This window comes from Pseudorca crassidens, chromosome 11 (genome assembly GCF_039906515.1).
Source record: "Pseudorca crassidens isolate mPseCra1 chromosome 11, mPseCra1.hap1, whole genome shotgun sequence".
NCBI lineage: Eukaryota > Metazoa > Chordata > Mammalia > Artiodactyla > Delphinidae > Pseudorca > Pseudorca crassidens.
The window spans coordinates 48180668-48201430 of NC_090306.1; the positions used below are offsets into that span (position 1 = coordinate 48180668).

Sequence of the window (20763 nt, forward strand, 5' to 3'; positions counted from 1 at the left end):
CACTACCAGAGGGAGTGACTCCTTCTCCAGTGATCTCTTCCAGGTCAGCAGTTGTCTCAAGGAAGCTGCTGACATTCTTATCTGCTGGGGAGGCTGCTGGGAAGACAGCTGCTGGGGAAGGTGCGGGGGAGGCTTTTGGGGAGGTCACTGGGGAGGCCGTCAAGGAGACTTCTGAGGAGACGGGTGGGAGGGCTGCTGAGGAAGTTGGAGAGACTGTTGGGAAGGCTGCCGGGGAGATGGCTGGGGAAATTTCTGGGGAGGCTGCTGGAGAGACTTCTGGAGAGATTTCCGGGGAGGCTGCTGGAGAAACCGCCAGGGAGACTGCTGGCGAGGCTGTTGGTGAGACCGCTGGCGAGGCTGCTGTACGGAGCTGAAGAGTGGATGACTGGTCAGGGGCTGGCTGGGTCAGAGATGGTGGGAAGTCTGAAGCCTGAGTCTCCATCTCTTCCTGTTCTGCATCACTGCCATTATTCAGGTCAAAGCTAGTATCTAGAATCCAAAGGGACAGGACGGCTAAAGGAAGAACGATCATATAAAACAAGAGAATCTACTCAGACAAACCTGGACGAAGCTAAACAAGGTTACTTCAAGGGCTTTCCCCTAGGGTTGGAAAAAGAGAAATGGCCTCTGGCTCTCTTCCCCTACCATTCATGAAGGTTAAAGGGCAAAACTGCTGCTGCTGTCACTGTGTGAAGAAATACCTTTCACCTGGAGCCAGTAAAGGCCTCTGGCCTCCTGTTCCCCACAAACTCCAAGTCTCATCCCACAAGTTCTTTTGGGCACAGGGCAGAAGTCAGAGTGCCTTTTTTAGTCCCACCATACACTGTTCCATGGCCTCCTCAGCTCCCAGGAAGGTGTTCTCACAGATTTCCCACCCCTAAGGCCTGTTCTCTCACCTTTGCCCAGGTCAAGGACTTTCTCTGTCCTAGCTCTCCTCACTTACCTTGCAGAACAGACTCCCCAAGGACAGGGGGAGAGGTGGGGCTGGCAAATATAGAGGCTGAAGTTTGACTGTCATCTGCCAGGAGACTGAAGGCAGTGGCATTATTGAGGGAAGGACAATCGAGGGCAGAGATCACAGGGCTGTCCTCAAGAGGCAGCTTGTCCTCTGCACCCATCAGCTCCGTGTCATCTATACCATAGAGTCCTCCAGTCACTGGCTCTTCAGGGGTGGAAAAATCAGAAAGCAAGAGTTAAGAAATACTAGTCTGAATATATCCAGTTTTAGTTCCTATAGTGTGAAGCTTCCTTCTAATATTAGGGAAAGGCAAGGCAATGGTTTCTACCCACAGACCAACACAAAATTCTAGCATCTATCATAAAATAGGCCTTTCTTATATTTCAGTGGGGTAAAAGGTAATCGTTCAATGGCAAGTTAGTGAGAACCCAAATAGCCCATCTGTGTGGTAATAAGTCCCTATCCAGGGCTCTTGGCCAAAAGGAACACTGGGAGAGAACCTGGGAAATGAACCAATTCAGTTCAGAGTGCAGTTGGCCCAGTCAGGCCTGTGGCATGAAACTGTGGTCTGCCACAGGATCATCTAGAGACCCCAGTGTCCCAGATTCCCAAATACTTTCCCTGGCTTACTATCTCTTCCAGGTGGTATAAAGTGGCTACCCTCTGCATGGATACGTTGAAGGGAGCTAATCTCCAAGCCTACCCGGTGCCAAAGTGTTGAAGGGCTCCAGAGAGACTTCACTGAGGATTGGAGTGTCTTCCAGTTGATCAGGAAGATGTGAAGGATCATCTAAGCAGCTCACTGTGGGATCAGGGACCAAGACTGAGACCTCTTGGTGTAATGATTCCACAGAAGGGACAGAGCCGTTGTAACCACACATCTTTAGTTCTAGGAAATCCCAGGAGAGGGCAAAAGTCAAAATCAGTGCCGTCAACGGGTTCAGTTAGCTATTAGTAGGCAATCTTTGCTAGAGGGATGGATGTTCATTCTTTCAACATTTATGGGTCCCAGTTCTATGTTGGGTACCGATCATACCGAGAACTTTTGAGTATGCAAAGATGTGCGAGGAAGATCCTGCAGCAGGTAAAGAGGGGAAAGAAGAGTGGGGTCTGAGACAAGAACCCCATCATGTTCTCAACTGTTTCCCCCATCCAGTTAAACAGAGAAAACATCCTGTGATTTCACAGGGTGGTCACCTTTATACTTGGAATCAATAGCAAACTAAGCATTTATCTATTCTGAGGGGGAAGGTGAGAGGGACTGCACATGTACCTATGCTAACAACAACAAAAAAGAAAGGAAACTGTGAGTAGACAAGCAATGGTGTGCTCTGCCTGTTCCTTCCCTCCTGCACGTGCCAATCACTACTTAGGGCTCAGCCCACTTTAGCAGCCAGTCTGGCCCTGCCACAGTCAAATCAAATTGGCCTCTTTGCCTCCTGCTGATGCCCCAACCCCTTCCTATAACTTAGAAGAAGGCTTTCTTGATGCAGGGTGTCTGTTGGGGCTGTTTCGGGCTCGCCCACCTGCCCTCTCCAGGCCAGCAGCTCTGCATGAGCTTGAAATAATTTGCACTCCCACTCTCGAGCTGGTGCTGCTGCCACAAAAACACCAGCCACTTGGCTCTGCTAATCACCAACATGCAAATCAGCCTCCACTGCAGAGAGCTGGAAAGACAAGTTTTCCTCACCTCAAAAAGCCACTGCGCCCCCCAGAGCCCCATTTTCCCTCTCCCAACCCAGCTCACAGACCCACAGTTATACCTGGCTGCTCCTCTTCCAGCTCCAGGCTGCCTACCAAGCCAGTGCCATTCTCCGCCACAACTGAAGTCAGCTCCTTTTCTGCTGCCTCATCAGGATGGATACCACTGCCCACCTCCTGCGAGGGTGCAAAGGTCTGGATGCTGGATCCCAACATAGGAGAAGTCTGTGGGGAGGTGAAAAAACTAGGGGGTCCATTGGGCATCACCTCAAAATTCTGGTCAGGAAAGGAATCATATAGTTCCTGTGAATCGAAGTTAAGCCCCATGGGACTCTGGGTACCGTTGGCCCAGAACTCTTGGCTCCCAGCCCGAAGGTTAGTGTTGTGACTTGGGGATGAAGGTTGCCGGCTGCCCCCAAGGATGCCGTTGAGTGGGTATTGTCCCCCCGAGAACTGGGAGAGAAGGGGTGGGTCCTTGAGGTTGCTGCCAGGATTGGCAGGTGGGTACTGTGAGTAGTTCCAGAGACAGTCATAGGCCACGTTGGGGTGATGGAGGTGTGAGGTGCTGGAGGAGTGGGGAGCAGAGTTCAAAATCCCTGAAGTAGTAGTGTGAGATACAGTAGATAAGCCATTAACATTCACATCCCCATTCAAACCTGGCAGAGAAGGAGGGAAAAGGGTCAGTTACAGCTATGTATGCAAGTAACACTATAAATTCTACTAAAGCAACAGCACTGACTAGAAAAAGGGAAGGTGAAGGGGTGGGGGATTCCCCCTCTACTGTATTTATAGTTTTTTGGTCTCCAGGGAACACCAAACCCAGATGCTCCTGGGTGGAAGCTTAGCAATCGCTGCTGAGGCTGCTGAGTAGGGGGCTGGGGAGCTCTCCCAGCCTACCACAAGAGCGACCAGCAGAGAGCCGGCTGCTCTGGATGCTCAGGGCTTTTCAAATTTTTTTTTTTAATGAAACTGTTCGCAGACGCCCTACAGTGACTTGCATTCTTCCCCACCCTCATTCCCTGGAGGAATTCTTCCCTTGGAGTGGCATGACTGAACTCTCTGCCCCCCCCAGCCCCCGCCGCCTTCCCCAGTGCCTGTTTGCCCCACAGTGGCACCAGAAGAGACAGCCTCCACCTCACTGGCACATGCAGATCCAGCACTTTGTGCTGGGCTAAGAATAGAATTTGCAGTCACCACAGCAGAAAGATCCCAGCTCGGAAGGCTGGCCTTGGCCCCTCCCCATAGGCACTGGAGGGTAATACACGGGGTGGGGGGGGGGACTCTGCATGAGCAGTATGCAGACTTCAGTTCTCAACACCAATGGCGGCCTCTGGATTGGAGGGCAGTCAAATAAAAGGAACCAAGATACTAAGGAAGCTTCAGGGGACATGGGAGCAGTCCTCCAGCGAAATAAGGGAGTTTCTATCTATCTGCAACCCCCTTGTGAAAGACAGGAGGGAGTGGTGGTTAAGTATAAGCCTGTGGCAGTATTTTTCTGCTGCAAGGAAGGAGGCAAACATTTGTGCCTCACTCTGCTTCCAAGCATAAAGTACCTGAAACCAAGGCAAGATTAGAGAGGTACTTGGCAGGGCCATGGTACAGAGCAACTGATAAGCCAAATCCAGGAAAAGACCTGATCCTGGCAGCAACACTTCCGTCTGGAATTATAGATGTTTCTCTCTGGGGAACTAGGTAAGAATTATAACGCTCCCTGTCCCTATCTTCTATCCACAAGGACAGGAGGTGGCACAAGCACTTCAAGCATCTGCTCTCTTCTCTGCTGCACAAACTAAAAGGCAAACACATCCCAACCTTCACCCAACCCCTCCACCCCCAGTCCTAAGGGAGGGCTACTCCAGCCTCTAAAAACAGCTTCTCAGAGGGCTGGCCCTTTATCTCTTTCTCACGGGTCCAACCTGGTTATCAGAAGCAGCAGCCAGGGAACAGGGCTGACAGAAGAGCAAGCTAAGATGAAAAGGCCAGTATGTTTTTCTAATCCCTTCCAGCCTTAAAATGAAAAGTGTTGTTTCCATAAATCCCTAGAACTTGTTCTTAGAAGTTTGACTTCTCTCCAGCAGCTGGAGTTCTGAGGATTCACTTCCTCCCTTCCCACCTGGCATAAAAGAGAGTTGTTGTGAAGTAGCTAGTCCAGAGCCAAACCTTATCCCATCAACCTGCTCTCAAGGAGCGATGCCCACTCCCTCCCAGGCCATGTGGCCCTCACACTCACTTTTCCCTTGCTGGGGGAAGTTCATGGGAGACCCGTTAGTGTAGAGCCCCTCCCCTGAGGAGGGAGAGGGTTTCAGTCCTGAGGCAGCAGGTGCAGGGGGAAGGCCAGTAAAGTTAAAATGGTCGTTTGCCTCCATTTCTGTAGGAGGGGAGAGAGAGGGGAAAAAAAATACTGGCGGTTAAACAAGGTTATGTCACCTGGAATCTTCTAGAGGGAATGCCCCCTCCCCTCCATCTACTTTACTTACCCTTCTCCTACCCAGGTACTGGATTGGGAGGGAGGGGAGTTGCGGGGGGAGTGGGGAAGGAGAGAAGAGAAGAGGAAGTGGAAATATACTCCTAACCTGGGCAATGACCTTATAGAAACAGTGTTTTAAAAAGTCAGAATTGTAGAGATAAAAAGAGTTAGGGAGAAAACCAAGATACACACCTAGAGGAGTCTTCCCCCTGTATAAGCCCCACCCTCTTAACTCCCAGCCCAGGTTACCCCTCTATGTTAGATATTAGCCCTCAACTGCAACATTTAACATTCTCCATCCTTCCCGCCCCCCAGCCCCCCGCCCCCACCGCCAAGGTAAGGCCAGAGTCCCACTCTGGGACTTCTGTATACAGAAGGTTCTCAAAGCCATCTTTCTGACAGAAAAGCATGGACGTGTTGGCAGAAAAAGCATGTTTAATACATATACTGTTTTATTATTATAGTTGAGTTAAGCAATTACCACGTTATCCTATCCATAGCCCTAGACATCTGAAGAAGATAGTATAGTTAACTGAGGTAAAGGAATTTGAAAAGAATACACTTAAGGAAAGGTGACCATAATAGCAAAAGTCAAATCATCCGGTAACGCGTCTACTCCTTTTTCATGGGAAATACCATGCTCTCTAAGAACATAGCTCACAAAAGTGTCAGAGCTGGAAAACTGATTAAATAAGAGAGTGTCCCAAGGAACAGTATTCTGTTATGTCTACTGTGATTACTTCCCCATGTTTTGGTTTTGTGGCTTAAATGTAAATGGTCACTGAGAGGATAGCTAGGTACTTAAAGTTGTAAAGTACAGTGGCTCATTGGGGAGTAGTATGGTTAAAAAGCTCTTTACCCTCTCCTGAATATGATGAGGTGATATACTACTAGGAATGATGATGAGAATAAATTTACCTTCGATAGAGCAAAGGGAAGAAGGAAGAAGACAGAAAGCAGAAGCTAGAATTACTGGCAAAGCCTGACACATCAATCAGATACTTATGATGTACTAGCGCATACTAATTTGTTATATGAGAGACATGATCTGTCTTGATATAGAAAAAGCAACTCCTTTGGTTACCACAGAAGAGTAAAGGACAGAAGAGTTCAGGTATAAAGATTTTTTTATCAAGCTCCCAAGATGAGATAATAAGCAGACCTAGGTGGTGTTTTAAATAACCTCTTAAAAAAAAAAAACTATAAGTAAAGCTTTTAAAAGAATGAATAAATCAGTTAAGGACACATAAGGCCACTGCCCAAGGTTTGCAAGAATCATATTCTTGAACATGCTAGATAATGCAAATTAGCCACCATTAGGTGAATCTAACATAATTCTGAGCATGAAATATAAACCCTGTACAGTATATAGCATGATAGCTGTAAGATTTTCCATGCTTGGGACTTCCTTGGTGGCAGTGGTTAAGAATCCACCTGCCAGTGCAAGGGACACAGGTTTGATACCTGGTCCGGGAAGATCCCACCATGCCGTGGAGCAACTAAGCCCATGCGCTCTAGAGCCCATGCGCTCTAGAGCCCGTGCTCCACAACAAGAGAAGCCACCGCAATGAGAAGTCCGCGCACTGGCAACGAAGAGTACACCCCTCCCTGCCCCGCTCACGACTACAGAAAGCCCATGTGCAGCAACAAAGACCCAAAGTAGTCAAAAATAAATAAATTTAAAAAATAAAAAAAAAAGATTTTCCATGCCTAATACCATAATTGTCTCTACCTTTATCAATTTTAACTGGAATTTAAAAAATAAAAGCAGGGGCTTCCCAGGTGGCCCAGTGGTTAAGAATCTGTCTGCCAGTGCAGGGAACACAGGTTCGAGCCCTGGTCCAGGAAGGTCCCACATGCTGCGGTAGTGCACCACAACTACTGAGTCTGTGTGCCACAGCTACTGAAGCCCGCGCAGCTACAGCCCGTGCTCCACAACAAGAGAAGCCATTGCAATGAGAAGGACGTGTGCTGCAAGGAACAGTAGCTCCTGCTCGCCGCAACCAGAGAAAGCCCGAGCTCAGCAAAGAAGACCCAACGCAGCCAAAAATAAATAAAGTAAATAAATTAAAATAAATAAATAAATAATAAAAGCAATTTGCATTTTGTCAATTTAAGAGGGGAAAAGTTTTTAGGATAAACTCATTTCCCATAAAGGATTTCCCATCTTCACTCTAAAATAAGCAGCAGACCCAGACTTGCTATGCATCAGTGAAGAAACTTGGTCTCTACAGAAGACCTCAGGGGCCCCCAGGATTTCCTTATAGTTAAAGACCATCCTCAGCACTAAGGGATCTGAAAAATAAGCATCATGAGATTAGTGACCCTTCCGAAATGAAAGACACCAAGGAGGAAAGTTCATTCCCTATACTCTAGGTTAGGTTCCTTCCAAAGCTTACATCACAGGGAGGACTTCCCTGGAGGTCCAGTGGTTAAGATTTCACCTTCCAATGCATGAGGTGCGGGTTCAATCCCTGTTGTGGGAGCTAAGATCCCACTTGCCTCTCAGCCAAAAAACCAAAACATAAAACAGGAGCAGTATAGCAACAAACTCAATAAAGACTTTAAAAATGGTCCACATCAAAAAAAAAAATCTTTAAAAAACAAAACAAAACAAAGCTTACATCACAGGGAATTCCCTGGCAGGCCAGTGGTTAGGACTTGGTGCTTTCACTGCCAGGGCCCAGGTTCGATCCCTGGTGGGGAAACTACATGCCGCCAAAAAAAAAGAGGACATTCAGGGATTCATTTCGCAAGTCTAGAAATGCTATGCCTGGAGAGCCAATCTCATCTGATCCCCACATCTCCTCTCCCCCAGTTTTATACACAGCCACACCTCTGCTGTGCGCTGGACTATATTCTCCCACTCAATGATAGGCCACAGTTCGTTTTTCCTTTTTCTGTTTGAATCCATGAGGAAACTAGTGACCTTCTCATCTCTGCTACTCTGGGACAGCATAGCATTTCCTGTCTCATAAATTACATACTAATAAGCATAAATGGATGGCTTACAGAAATCAGATAAGTAAAAGGAATGGGAAGTTATCTAGTATCTGAGGTCTGTTTCCCCAGGAGCCTCTACTGAGGGGTCATCAGGACCACAATCACTTCATTTATAAGAAGCTTCCTAGAAACATAAAATACTCTGTGCTGTGCAGTGAGATCAGCGCAACAACAGTGAGCTCTAGGTGCAAATCCCAGCTCTATTACCACTAGCTGTGTGACCCTGAACAAGTTACTTAATGTTGCTGAGCCTCTGCTTCATCATTAGTAAAAATTTTAGTACTCACCTCCAGGGCTTGTGAGGATTAAATGAGAAAATCTATATAAAGGACCTGGCACAGCATCTGTCACCCAGTAAGCACTCAATAAATTTTAGCTATTATTATTAGACAAAAAAGAGTAAAAACTATTTTTTGTTTTTAGTTTTTAAAAAGATAATCATATCCAAAGGGTCAAAATATAATTTAAAACCATTACGATTTTTACTAGTATGGGAGATACTACCAAACCAGGGATGATCCTCCCAGCCAGACTTCCTTGTATGCAACTAGACTCTTGATTTCAAGAGAAGTTTTGCATGTGGGATCTTAGTTCCCCAATCAGGGATCGAACCCAAGCCCCCTGCATTAGCAGCGAGGAGTCTTAACCATTGGATGGCTAGGGAAGTCCCTACACTCTTGATTTCAGATGTCACTTAAATATGGGATCACATTATAGGAACGCAAAGAAAATGTGGGCAGCTCCTCTCAGCAATAAAACCAGGGTCATTTTATTTTAACCTTCCTACCCAAGATGCTTTTCACAATAAAGCCTAAAGGTAAATTATGTCCTCCCATCTAGAGCTAATAAGAAGAACAGTAAAGCAAAGGAGAGTGTCTCCCTTTGAACTAATGGGATTTTGGCCAAATGAAAAGAGAAATCAGTCAGTGCCCAACCCCCAGAATAGTAGACAGCTCTCCTGACCAGGAAGTACAATCAGGCCAGCAGCAGCCCAGTCCCAGTAGTATGTAAATGGATCTCTTAAGGACCTCTAAGCTTCATTTATAAGAGTTAAGGGACATTGCCCCTTAAGCTTGAGGTAGTAAAGCTCTTGCCACAAGGCCAAATAGGCTGCTCTTTCTCTCAGTTGCTACTGAAGAGTTACTACTCTGTGGACCTGTGACATGGTTTTGACAGAAAAGGGCTGACAATGCAGTGTTGAAATAAATGTTACAAATTTCAACACTGTTGCAGGTGCCCTGACCAACCCTAACACTCAGACCTCTGAGGCTACCCCCAGAAAGACAAGACACATTAACACCATCTAGCTGGACACTTGAGTCCCTGCAGCTCCTTGGTTCATTCTTCCCATATAGAATACTAAAATTCCACAAATAGAGAGGTTTCTAATTTTGTGGGGTGGGCAGAGATTTCAAATGTCTATCTTTACTAAACAGTGAATTTAAATCTTGCAGTATAGTAAGTAAATCATACTACATTTTAGATTTGTAATTGTGAATGTTATGAAGGATACTTCTGAACTCTACACATCTCTGGAATCATCCACCATACTCTAATACAGTGGTTTCCAACCAGGGTGATTTTGCCCCCAGAGGACATTTAGTCATTTAGAAAGGTATACGCTACTGGCATTTAGGAAATCAAAGCTGGGGATGCTCCTAATGATCTTGTAATACACAAGACAGCCCACTACAACAAAGGATTATTTGGTTCTTGCTCAATCAAGAGCAAGGTTGAAAAACCCTGCTCTACCACAAAAGCTGCCTCATTTCCCATTTCTACCCTATACCCTGGCGAAGATCCCAAAGTTTTTACTACTCCCAATTCCTGATGCTGCAAACAAGCATGCCTTCACTTTCAAATCTAAAAACTCCTTCCTGGCGAAGCTGTCTTCCTCCACCAAAAGAGTTCCAAGTGCCAAGCCACAAAATCAACATGCCTTCTTCCCCAGTAAGGACAGCCCATTCAGACAGCTCTCGTAACAATCTTCCCTTGGAACCCAGACTCAGACTACAGCCATACTGACTGAGGCTCATTCTCTCAAAATGTCCTTTCCTTAACCCCCTTTTCCTAGTCAGGACAGTAGGCAGAAGGAAGATGAGGAAAGAAGGAAGATTATTATCCTAAGGGAGGCTACTCAAAGACAACCGCCACGTCCAGGCTGCACAGAAAAACACAAAGATGATTGTTCTCTGTCCTTATTTCTTCTATACTACGTAGGTTCTACAGCATCAACCAGAAATTAAGTTCTACCATTATATCTCCAGCACTTAATTTAGTGCTAAGTACATTAAAAAAAATGAAAGGAAATACTTGTTGAACTCATAGATTGAGCAAATGAATGAGTAAATCTGTCTTTTCTGTCACTACCAACTTACTCATCCAATAAAGTTTGTGATTTTTGCTCCCACCATTCTCAAGAGAACCAAAAAATTCAGCTTCATTCTTCACAGAGATAATTTCTAGAGGGAAGAAAGGCCCCAAATCTTGACATATTTTAGACATATGTCTCATGCAGAAAATAAGGCCTGGAAACAGGGAAGCGTGATTTAACTGAACACTGAAGGCATATAGCAGGTTTTAAAGTATTTGGCGACTGAATAAAGGAGCCATATACTAACAATCTAGGCTAGGTTTTCTGCCACAGCTCTGGTCACTTCACTGTCAGAGGACTGGAAATGCCTTTAAATTGCAGGACACTAAAAACCACACTCCAGAGGTGGAAACAAGGTTATTTCCCTTTCAAGCTCTGACTGTTTCTCAGAATTTCAGCTCTAACAGTTAATGACTTCACCCCTTCCTTCAAAAATCTATCCCCCTTCCCCCTAAAAAAAAAACTGAGCTGAGAAGGCAGGTTATACAGTGCCCAAGCCCAAGAGACCAAAAGTAGCAGTACCACTTGTCTCTTAAGAACCCTCACGGTTTTTGTTTTTTTCTGGCCGCACCTCGCAGCTTGTGGGATTTTAGTTCCCCGATCAGGGATCGAACCCAGGCCCTTGGCATTGAGAACGTGGAGTCCTAACCACAGGACCACCTGGGAACTCCCAAGAACCCTCATGCTTTAGTTTTTGATGAATATTTGCTAAACTGTTTGGTAATATTTTCATTATGTAAAATGCCCCTTTGATTATTCTCTTTAACTAGGAGAAGGACAGAACACCACGTAACAATAACACAATGCTACTTCTACTGCCAGTGACCCAATCCAAGAACAATCTCCAGAACTCTTCAAAGAAGACAGGTTTTTTGTTTTGCACAATTTTATAAATCTCAAAATTATGAAGACCAAAAAGTTGGTGAAAAATGGTCCCTCTGACCCATGTGCAGCAATGCTGAGAAAGTATTAATCTTAGGCTATGAGGTATATGAGGACATCCATATCCTAAGAAATAAATCAGGAAGATTATCTGCCCCAGGAAATCCTCAAGAGTTTTATACTTCACTCTATGTCCTAGGAAATAAAAACTTTGGCATTACTGCCTCACTGTACACATCTCACACAAGGTCAAACATCATACCGGTTATTGGACTAACTTCCACACTATTTTAACTGTATTTTATTCTTTTAGTAAAAGAATATAGCAGACCTCTTCAGAGGTGATAAGAAAGGTCAACATCAGCAAGACACAGTAACCCTAACAAGCTTTGCTTCTCTCTTGGCAACACCTGATTCCAGAACCACAAGACTGCAAGATGAGCCTCTCAGGGCATTCTAGATTTCTGACTGGCTCTGAGGTCGGCCCACATAGTTCTCCCTACACCTCAAATTTTTTCCTTTACGGAGAGGCTTAAAAAAAAAAAAAAAAAAGTCAATATTAAGAAATCCACTTCTCTGAGAGAAAAATGCATCCACTTTACAAAAAGGCCATGAAAGGTTTACTGCATTCAGCTTTCTGATCAGTCGTGTATCAAATGAAGCCATAGCTATCTACTTTCTCAAAATCAACTTTTATTTCTCTTAAAGAGTCCAAAGAAATAAGAGTAGTCTTTCTCCTTCCTTCATTCTTTTAACTTCCACCAGGGAAAATCAATTTACTATTCTGTCAGGCCCCAATCTAGGTAAACAAAGGTTGAAGAATGGGGAACTTAAAATCACTGTCAAGAAAGCAACTCAAAGGAACCAATCAGTCAAGCAGAAGGGCAAGAAAAAGGACAGTGACACTGAACTCATTTTTACTGTTTCCAGACTATCAACCCCAACAGCCCCAGTAAAAGGAGCAATGATGCTATCTTACCAGTGCCACATAATCATATATGTCTATCTGGTCCTATCCTGGACCTTTAATCTAAGAATCTACAATTCAGGTGGAAAATAGAAAAGATTATTTAAATGTTAGACTTAAGCAGTTTTCAGGATAGTCCAAATGATCTCACCTCTCAAAACAGAAAATCCTGTGGCCAGCTCACCTCAAACCAAACCCAGGGTCTAACCAAGTGCCTGGGGGCACAGTACACACAGTCCATCACTATATGCTATAGTAGAAATCTCCTGGAGTTATCAGGTGGGAAAAAGAGAAAATCTGGACACATGACTTTGCACAGAACAAGGGAAAAGCTTAGCCCTCTCCACGAATGGTAATAAGAGAGATGTCCTTTATGGACTGAAGCATAAGTCATATGATAACTAATTCTCCTAATTACTTGGTACTGCAGAAGGTAAACCCCCCCCATGTCAACTAACAGGCTTCCCACAGGGACTTATCTTTAGGCTAGAATCACCAGTGAGGAACAAGCCCACCACACTCACTCTGCAAATCAGTCCCTACCCCCCCCCCCACAAACCCCACTCAGTTTAATCTTCCCCATTCTCCCCTCTTCTTCCACCTCTCGGAATCAACTTCATCACGTCACAAGCTCACTTACTCAAGTGCTCTGCAATACAGAAACTGTCATACTTAAGAATATATTTAATATTCGTATGTATATAAGAATATATATTAAGCAGGATCCCAAAAAGCCACTCTCTTGACACAAAAGATCCCAAGTCTTCCTGACAGCTCTCTACACCGAGGGAATTTGCATCACTTGTGTAGCCCTGCTGGTGGATGAGTGAGTTTGATTTTTCTATGACCTCTAGCTCAGGGGAAAAAAATCCAGACAGGGAGACAGAGATGCTTTGGAGGGGGGATTGGGATCAGGGAGTCAACTGCAGTGACTACTTCCAGTTGACAAATTAAGTTTACACAAAAAAAAAAAAAGTCGAACGAAGGACTCTCAGACCACATGGTTGGCAGGATCCAAGCTTGCCCGAAAGCCTCAGAAAATGAAACCAAATCTGATTAAAATGGACATTTCAAAACAACGAGAGACGCAGCAGCAAACGCACAGCTGCCATTTCCCGGCCACTTCCTGCGGGAGGTTTGGGGGAGGGGCTGTTTGTGTACAGATGGAGGTGGAAGCTATCCCCCCCGCATCGCCCCCCGAAGGATGCAAATCTCCCACTCCAATAAATCCTACAAAGGATGACTGCTGCTGGCATTGCATTCCCCTGAAAATTGGGAACACCAGGAAAGAAAGGGATGATGCGGGATCATCTTTTCTGCCACGGAAATGGGGATCCCCTTAGTGAGGGATCCCCCTTGGAAAGGGCTCCCTCTTCATTCTTCCCTCCGGCCCCTAAGGCCGGGCTCAAATCCGTACGCCTCAGCACCGGCCCTATCAACCCCCATCCCTGGAGTGGCGGATTCTCCCGGGACTCGGGGGCCCCAGGCCAAGCACAGCTCCACTCCAGCAAGGCCCTCTCCTGTTCGCCAAGCTCAAGAGAACGTGCACTCCACACCCCCACCCCGCCGAGCGGACACCCCGAGACCCCTGGAAACCCCTCTGACCTCCACTCACCGTTGCCAAAACGCCCCAATCCCCACAAACGGAGTGTTCAACCCGTCCAGGGAACCCCCTCACCTACCCTTCGCACTCGGGCAATCCCCACCCCATCTGAAGAGGTGGAGCCCCTCCCGGGGATTCCACCCCGAGTCCCCCACAGGAGTCATCTCCACCAGCCAGGCGGCTTCTCCGCCTCCTCCTCGCAGCCGCCGCCGTCGCCGGGAACCTCCACAGCTCCTCCCGCTGCCGCCCCCGCCACCCCATCCCGATCTTCTGCAGACCGACCAGCCCCCTTCTCCTCCCACCCCCCAGTGCAGGAAGACCCCCGCCCGGGGCTGGGTTCTAACTGGAAATAAACTCGAGTTGGCGTCTCCTCCCCCCACCCCCCGGCAAGGCTCTAGGCGGCTCCAGAGCTTCGGTTCCCTGAGGGAAGCCTCGGATGAAAGCGGGGCTCCCTCCCGTCAGGCCCCCAGCCACAGACCCAACAGACCTGAGGCGGCGGCGTCCAGCCAGGCTCGGGGCTTGTCTCTCCCCGGGGGACGGGCGGTTCACATGGCCTCGCTCCGGGCGCCAGGAGGGGAGGGGAACGCGGGGGAGGGGGTCTGGGGTCCGGGAGGGGGGAGGGGGACGCGGCTCAACCGCGGGGCCCGAGCGGAGCCAACATGGCCGGCGGGGAGGAGTGAGCCGGAGCCGGAGGGGGCGGGGAAGCTGCGGCCGAGAGAGAGCCGCCCTCCGCGGCCTCCGCCGCCGGGTCCTAGCGCCGGCCATCCCGGCTCCCCGACCCGGATCTGGGTCCTAGCGCCGCAGTGTCTCCCTAGCCTACCGGGAAGCTCCCTCTGCACTGTGTCTCATTGTGGGCGGTAGTCCTGCATCACACGGAGCAAACTGAAAGGCGTGTCCTGATCCCAAGGTTAACCTAAAAGACTAAACCAAATTTCTAGGACCGAGGCATGTGCCACTCCCCTAAGATCATTTCGGGGGCAGTTATTTCCCAGGCTGGGTAGTGGAAAAGTGGAAGTGTAGAAGCAGAAAGGTAAGTCAGGAAAATTCAGTCCTGGTAAAGGGGTGGAAAAAGGCAAGCTCCTGCTGCTTCTGCTGCCCACTCACCTCTGTCCCGTGGGTGGCAGCCTGGTCCTGCCTGGATCACCACTTTCCCGGCGACATCCACAGGGCTCTGGGGGTCGGGAAGATTCCTGTGGGTAGGAAAAGGAAGCTTGGCTCAGAGACCAGACAGGGAAGGCCTGAGTCTAGCCTAAACCTGGTCAGAGGGACAGGGGAGAAGCAGGAAAACTGACCAGCAAATGAGGTGCCCCAAATGTCCACCTATTCTATAGTTCCAGTATACTTTTTCTGATAGGGCTATATAACTAAGTGAAACCTTCTGAGAAGAGGAAAGAAAAATCTAGCAGAGGACTAGAGTTTAGCTATCACCTAAAACGTCTATTGCAGGGACCCAGAATGAAGAACAGTGTCATACATGATGTTAGAATTTAGAGAATTTCTAGTTCAACATTCTCTTGTTTGGTAGATGAAGCAATTATGGCCTGAAGAGGTTAACCGACTTGTTCAAGGTCAAACTGTGGATAAAATGTGACTAGAAACCAGGTTTCTTTTCCTTGCAACTCAACAGACTTTGCAGGCTTCAAGATAATTCCCATTCAATTCATTGCAATGCAGTTGTACAAACAGTTGCCTAACTGTGCAAAACTCAAGCTGAATATTCTGGAAGAGGAACAGACAGAGTGGGGATGATGAAACTCTGGCAGGTTGGGGGGTCAACAAATACTTTTTCCTTTGGGAGTCTGGGGAGGAAGGAGACCTGAAAACTGGGTGGGGCCAGAGTAAGGCAGGATCAAATACATTAGTGTAGATTGGATTTCCTTACTCCACAGGGGAGTGAGTTCTTCCTAAATTTGGGGGACAGACTTCACTCCCCACTGCAAATGGCTCAGAGAAGCTTAGAAGGAAGTGAGCTTCAGCAAAGCCTCAAAGTGTGTGGGCCAGAGAGAGAGGGGCTAAGAGGGTTGGGAGGGTTTCTGTCCCTTTCCTGAAAAAAGTAGATTGTCAGTGGGAAGGAGTAGACAGAAATCAAAATCCTTTTCTCCACCATGACTCAGTAACAGATTTATAGGGTCACCTAGTATAAAAAATAAGGACCCCCAACAGCCTAGTGACCTCAAGCCCCTGGGTAAATAGAGGCCACACTCAGGGTAGAGGGGGGTCCTTCTTTCTGGAGAAAGCAGGGATCCAGCAAATTTCTGCTAAGGAATGCTTCCCCCATTCCCAAAATAAAGACAGGTGAAGAAGAGAGCTCAGGGCATGGAACTGGCTTCCTAAAGGGCCGAGCAAGAGAGCTAGGTATCTCTTTTTTATTTTCCTTTTCCTCTTTCCTTTTCCAGGGCAGATGAGGGAGAATCTTCCTACCTCCCGCCCCCAATCATAGGGCTGGCCAGTCGGAGGCGGGCGGCAGGGGAGGAGCCTGGGCCAGTCAGACGGGTGTAGCCACGCCCCTTCCCCCACCACCACACACCCACACACACCCACCCGCTGGCTCCACTCGGCTCCGGAAGAGCCGGTTACTCCTGTGCCCCACTGACTGCTCCCACCCCTTCCGAGCCCCAGGCCTAGTCTCCAGGGCAACCCCTAGGACTATCCCGGCCAGGAGCGATTGGGAAAAGGGGTGTTGGATAGGAGAGGGCCACCTGGGATTAGAAAAGAAAGTGGGGCAGGATCCATTCTTTCCCATCTGGTGCGGAAAGACTACAATCACCTTCCTCCTTGAATGAGATCCCTCCTCATCCCATCTAATCAGAGGTCTTCCTTGCTCTTTGAGGAAGGATGAGGGTGGGGTGTCAATATGCCAACAGCTGGGTGTTTACTTCTTGCCAGAAGCCACCCCAAGCAGCAGCTGTGCTTCTCCCCCCCATCCAGATGACAGAGGGCAGACTGACCCTTTCTGTCCCCAAACATTCCTCAACCCCATCAGATCTGGCCAATCACCCACCCACCCCACCTCCCTTTAGGAAGCTACTAGAAAGAGGAAGGGGCAAATGGTCTTTTTTTCAGCAACTTGTGAGAAGGGTACCTAGGGAATACTCTGAACCTTTCACAAGCCAGGCCAGTGGGCGGGTAATAAAGAGAATGGGGAGGGAGAAATTAGCACCTGCTCCCCCTTTCTCACCCTCCCTGTGTTCCTGCTGCACCACCCTGACTGGGGTCAGCTGCCACAGTGCGTGGCTCCACGCAGAAGCCAGATGGCTGGGGCTGGGAGGGGGAAGAGACAGAAAGGGAGAGAGAGGGGATTCGTTTGCATCCCTCTACCTCTCCCTCTCCCTGTCCAGGTACTACTGGAATTCAACCCCAAACACCACTGCTGACCACCCTCTCCTCCCGCCAGCTCCCTCCCAGCCTGTGAAACATGACTCAGAAGAGTCTGAAGCAAATCCAGACACCCTGTCCCCTCGTTCTGGAGTGTGTTGTGTTGGGGTTAGCAGGGAATGAGAGCGCAAGAAGGGAAGGGGCAGGGCTAGGGTCGCAGCTGGATTTGCAGGGAGGGGGTATTCCCCAGTGGAGGTGGGGTAATTATTAAAGACCTCCCTTGTGCTCACTGGCTGAAGGGTTCACAGTGTTAATAGGGTCTAGTAGGGAGATGGCCCTCAACCTTGTAACCATTCCAACTTGTCCCCCTTCCCTGTGCAGGTTAATGGAAAACAGTCTCCTCCCCCTCTGTATTTTGGGGAGGCCAGATTCTTCTATAACACATCAAAAGGACCACAACTCATCCCTCTTCTCTCCAAATTGGTATGTGTCCCCTCAGATTCAGCACAGTCTTTTTTTAAACTCCCCAACGAGCTTCTCCATGCTGGTCTCAGAAGAGGATGGAGAAAGACCTAATTTCCTTAGGACTCCCTTTGCATCTGAATAGAGAAGGCTGGGCTTCCCAGGCTTTCCCCACCACCCCACTGCCCTTAGAGACTTAGTCCAAGAACCTCATCCACCGTCCCCCAACAGCCCCTTAAGCCCAGAATCACAAGATTCTGGATGCGCCCTCCCCCATTCCCTGACTCTGGGGCAGGAGCGTTCTTAGGCTGGACCGGCCCACCCCAAGTCCAAGAGGGTCGTTCCCACCTGGGCTGGTGCTGAGGTCTCACCCCCAAAGTCCGGGAGAGATGGAGTGGGGTGAGGGCTACAGAAAAGCTTTAGATGGGAGTTAGTTGAACTTGAAGGGCTAAACGGAGCAGGGCCTGAAAGTGACTCTAGTCTATGATAGCCCCCAACCCCCCTTACTACGGGTAAGGAGAGTAGTTGGGGTGGCGGTTGTTCCCCCTCCCACTGGAGGTTAGGATGGCGTGGGAAAGCGATGGTTCCAGAGGGGAGGAGGAGAAACCCGGACCGCGGGAGATTTTTCTGGCGAGGAAGGAGCGGGGGAGGGGGAGATCCTGGGTCCGGAACAGGAGGGGTACCCGGGAGAGGTTGGCCGAGAGGCGTGAGAAGCCTCCGGATTCCGGTCGCAGAGGACAGGGGAGAAATGGACGAGTAGATAGTGCGGGGGAGAGAGGAAGGGCAGCTCCCGCAGGGGGAGGGTCAGATCCCGAGTCCAGGGCAGCGGGGATCCCGGGGCAGGGGACCGCAGGGGCGGTCCGCCCGGGGGCTCTGGGACCAGACGTGGGTTCCGGGCCTCACCTGGAGCAGGGCCGGGCGGCGGCGGCGGCGGCGCAGGTGGCCGAGCCGGGCGGCGGCGGCGCCTCCTCCCCCAGCCCTGGCCGGCGGCGGCGGTGGCGGGGGGGTGGCTGGGGTGGGGAGGTAGCACTTAAAGGGACAGGAGCTACTGGGGTAGGGACGAGCGCTCGGGTAGGGCTGTCGCGAAGAATCCGCTGAGGGAGGGGGAAACGGGTGGCGTCTCCTAGGGGCCCGAACCAGGAAGGATCCCAGATGGAGGAAGAGAACAGATCCCAGGAAAAAGAGACAGAAACTTCTGCGGTCAAGTGGGGGATGGTGATGGGTCCGAACTGGAAGACCTGGGAGAGCTCCACCCGCTCTCCGGAGGCACCGGCAAAGATCTCTTCACAAAGGAGGGCCAGGAAGGCAGTGAGAGTCGCAAGGACTCCGGAGGAATGGAGGTGTCGGAGAGGGAACTCAAGGCCGAGCGTGCTGGGGGGTAACACACAGCGGCCCTACTAAATGAACAGGTTCCCTGTGTTTCAGCTCCTCAGGGGCTCAAGCCCTACAGCCGTGGAGAGACGCAGCCTCCTTCCCCCAGCCCGACCCAAGTTTAAAAACTTCTGCAATCAGGAAGCCAGGAGGGCAAAGACGTCCTAGGCCTTTCAACCTCAGTCCTGCCTCTCTCTGTCTTCTCAGTGACTGAAGCATGGGGATCGCCAGTAGCAGCCCTAGTGAGGCTGGTGTGGGGCCGTGAGAATCGGCTTTCTTCTAGTTCAGTTCTCCCCCAGCCGCCACCACCCTTGCGGCAACCTCTGGGGCAACAGGAAGCAGCTGCTCAGTGCAGCCCCCCACCTGGTGGTGGGTCAGGGTCTGGGAGGGAAGAGGGCAGGGACTTGAAAGGCTGGGGAGAAAACAGGGGGAGAAGCACCTTAAAAATCATCCAGTGCGACCAAAAGTGGGCTTTACTTTTGTGGGGGTAAAGCCAGCAGTGAGTGCTGTGAAATATTTCTTGAATCTCAGCAGCTTAAGTGGGAGGCGCAAGGGGCTGAGGCGGGGGTGGTGAGGTGGGGAAAGCCCCAACCTAAGGTACACTCTTAGGCTCTTCCCCAGAGCTGGAGCTGGCCAGTGCTCATGACCCCTTGGTCGGCAGCCTCACCAGCTGAGCCCCTGTGCCCCTATAGTCTGGTTTCCCCTCCTTCACCCCCCAAAAGAGCAAAGGTTAGGCCCCACCCCTGCTGAGTCAGCCAGGGAGGGAGGTAGGCATCCCTCAGGCCTTCCCGGGGGGCTGGTCCTCATACTTACCCATGTCGGGCTGGCAGGGCTCCAGGGCTGGGACCACCCAGCTCCTCACTGTCCTTGGTTCCCCCTTCACGTGCAGGCTGGTGTTAGATCCTCCCAAACTGTGAGGTGGGAACTAGCACGAATCAAAAAGCCAATGTATGCTTCCTGCGAACCACAGCCTGAACTGCTGTAGGGTGATGTCCCTGTGTGACAGACTAGGGTGGGGAGGGAGGAGGGAAGGGCGTGGCTTTCTCTGGGTGGAGAGGGAGGAGGCGGTGAGGACAGGGCAGAACCAGGAGAAATATGGAGGAAGGTTAGATCTGTGTTGACACCCCAGTGGCGTGGTACAAGAAGAGAGTGGTGAAGGGGGAAGGAAATAAATAGTTGCAGCTAGTGAGAGGGAGAAGGTTCTCGATGAATGCTAAGAGACATAAATGTATGGGGGGAAGGGTGGAGGTATGATAGAAACAACCTTTAGGTTCACAGTTCCTAGGTCTGCATCTGGATAACATGGGAAAACAGAGCAGAAAGGGCGGACCCATACCCTGGGGGCTTCTGCACCAGCTTCTTACCCACTCCAGAGTAAGGACCTAGAGGATGTGCCCCCAACCCCCATAACTCAGCATTTCCCCAAATCCAGGCTTTTCTAGGAGCAAACTACTGGACACAGGCAGCTCAGGGGCTCCACCTAACGTCCAAATCATGACACAGGAGAGACGTGCCAAGGACGTCAGAGGCAGATGGGGGGAAACTCAGAGGCCCCTACTCCACCCCTGGCACCTCTCCCAAGGCTCCTCCCCAGCCTTCAGCCCCCAAGGGCCTCTGAATTGGGATCTGTTTGTCCTGCCCTGCTTCTACCCGACTTGAA

The 20763-nt window shown here is 49.5% G+C and overlaps 1 protein-coding gene across 6 annotated transcripts in view; it reads right to left on the reverse strand.

Annotated features, from left to right (window-relative positions):
• BAZ2A (bromodomain adjacent to zinc finger domain 2A) overlaps positions 1–20125 on the reverse strand; it is a 34279-nt gene extending 14154 nt beyond the window's left edge. The window contains exons 1-7 of one of the 6 annotated variants that reach the window (XM_067697007.1): positions 19917–20125; positions 15060–15145; positions 4890–5027; positions 2722–3315; positions 1662–1847; positions 944–1162; positions 1–489 (exon numbers count right to left, since the gene is read on the reverse strand). In XM_067697007.1, coding sequence (XP_067553108.1) covers positions 1–489; positions 944–1162; positions 1662–1847; positions 2722–3315; positions 4890–5025 — 1624 coding nt within the window. In that variant the 5' untranslated portion in view covers positions 5026–5027; positions 15060–15145; positions 19917–20125. Of the gene's footprint in view, positions 490–943; positions 1163–1661; positions 1848–2721; positions 3316–4889; positions 5028–14442; positions 14596–15059; positions 15146–18635; positions 18703–19916 lie in introns of those variants that run through there. The other 5 variants (XM_067697003.1, XM_067697005.1, XM_067697009.1 and 2 more) reach the window with 5 other exon arrangements.
• Between the last annotated feature and the right edge of the window lie 638 nt (positions 20126–20763).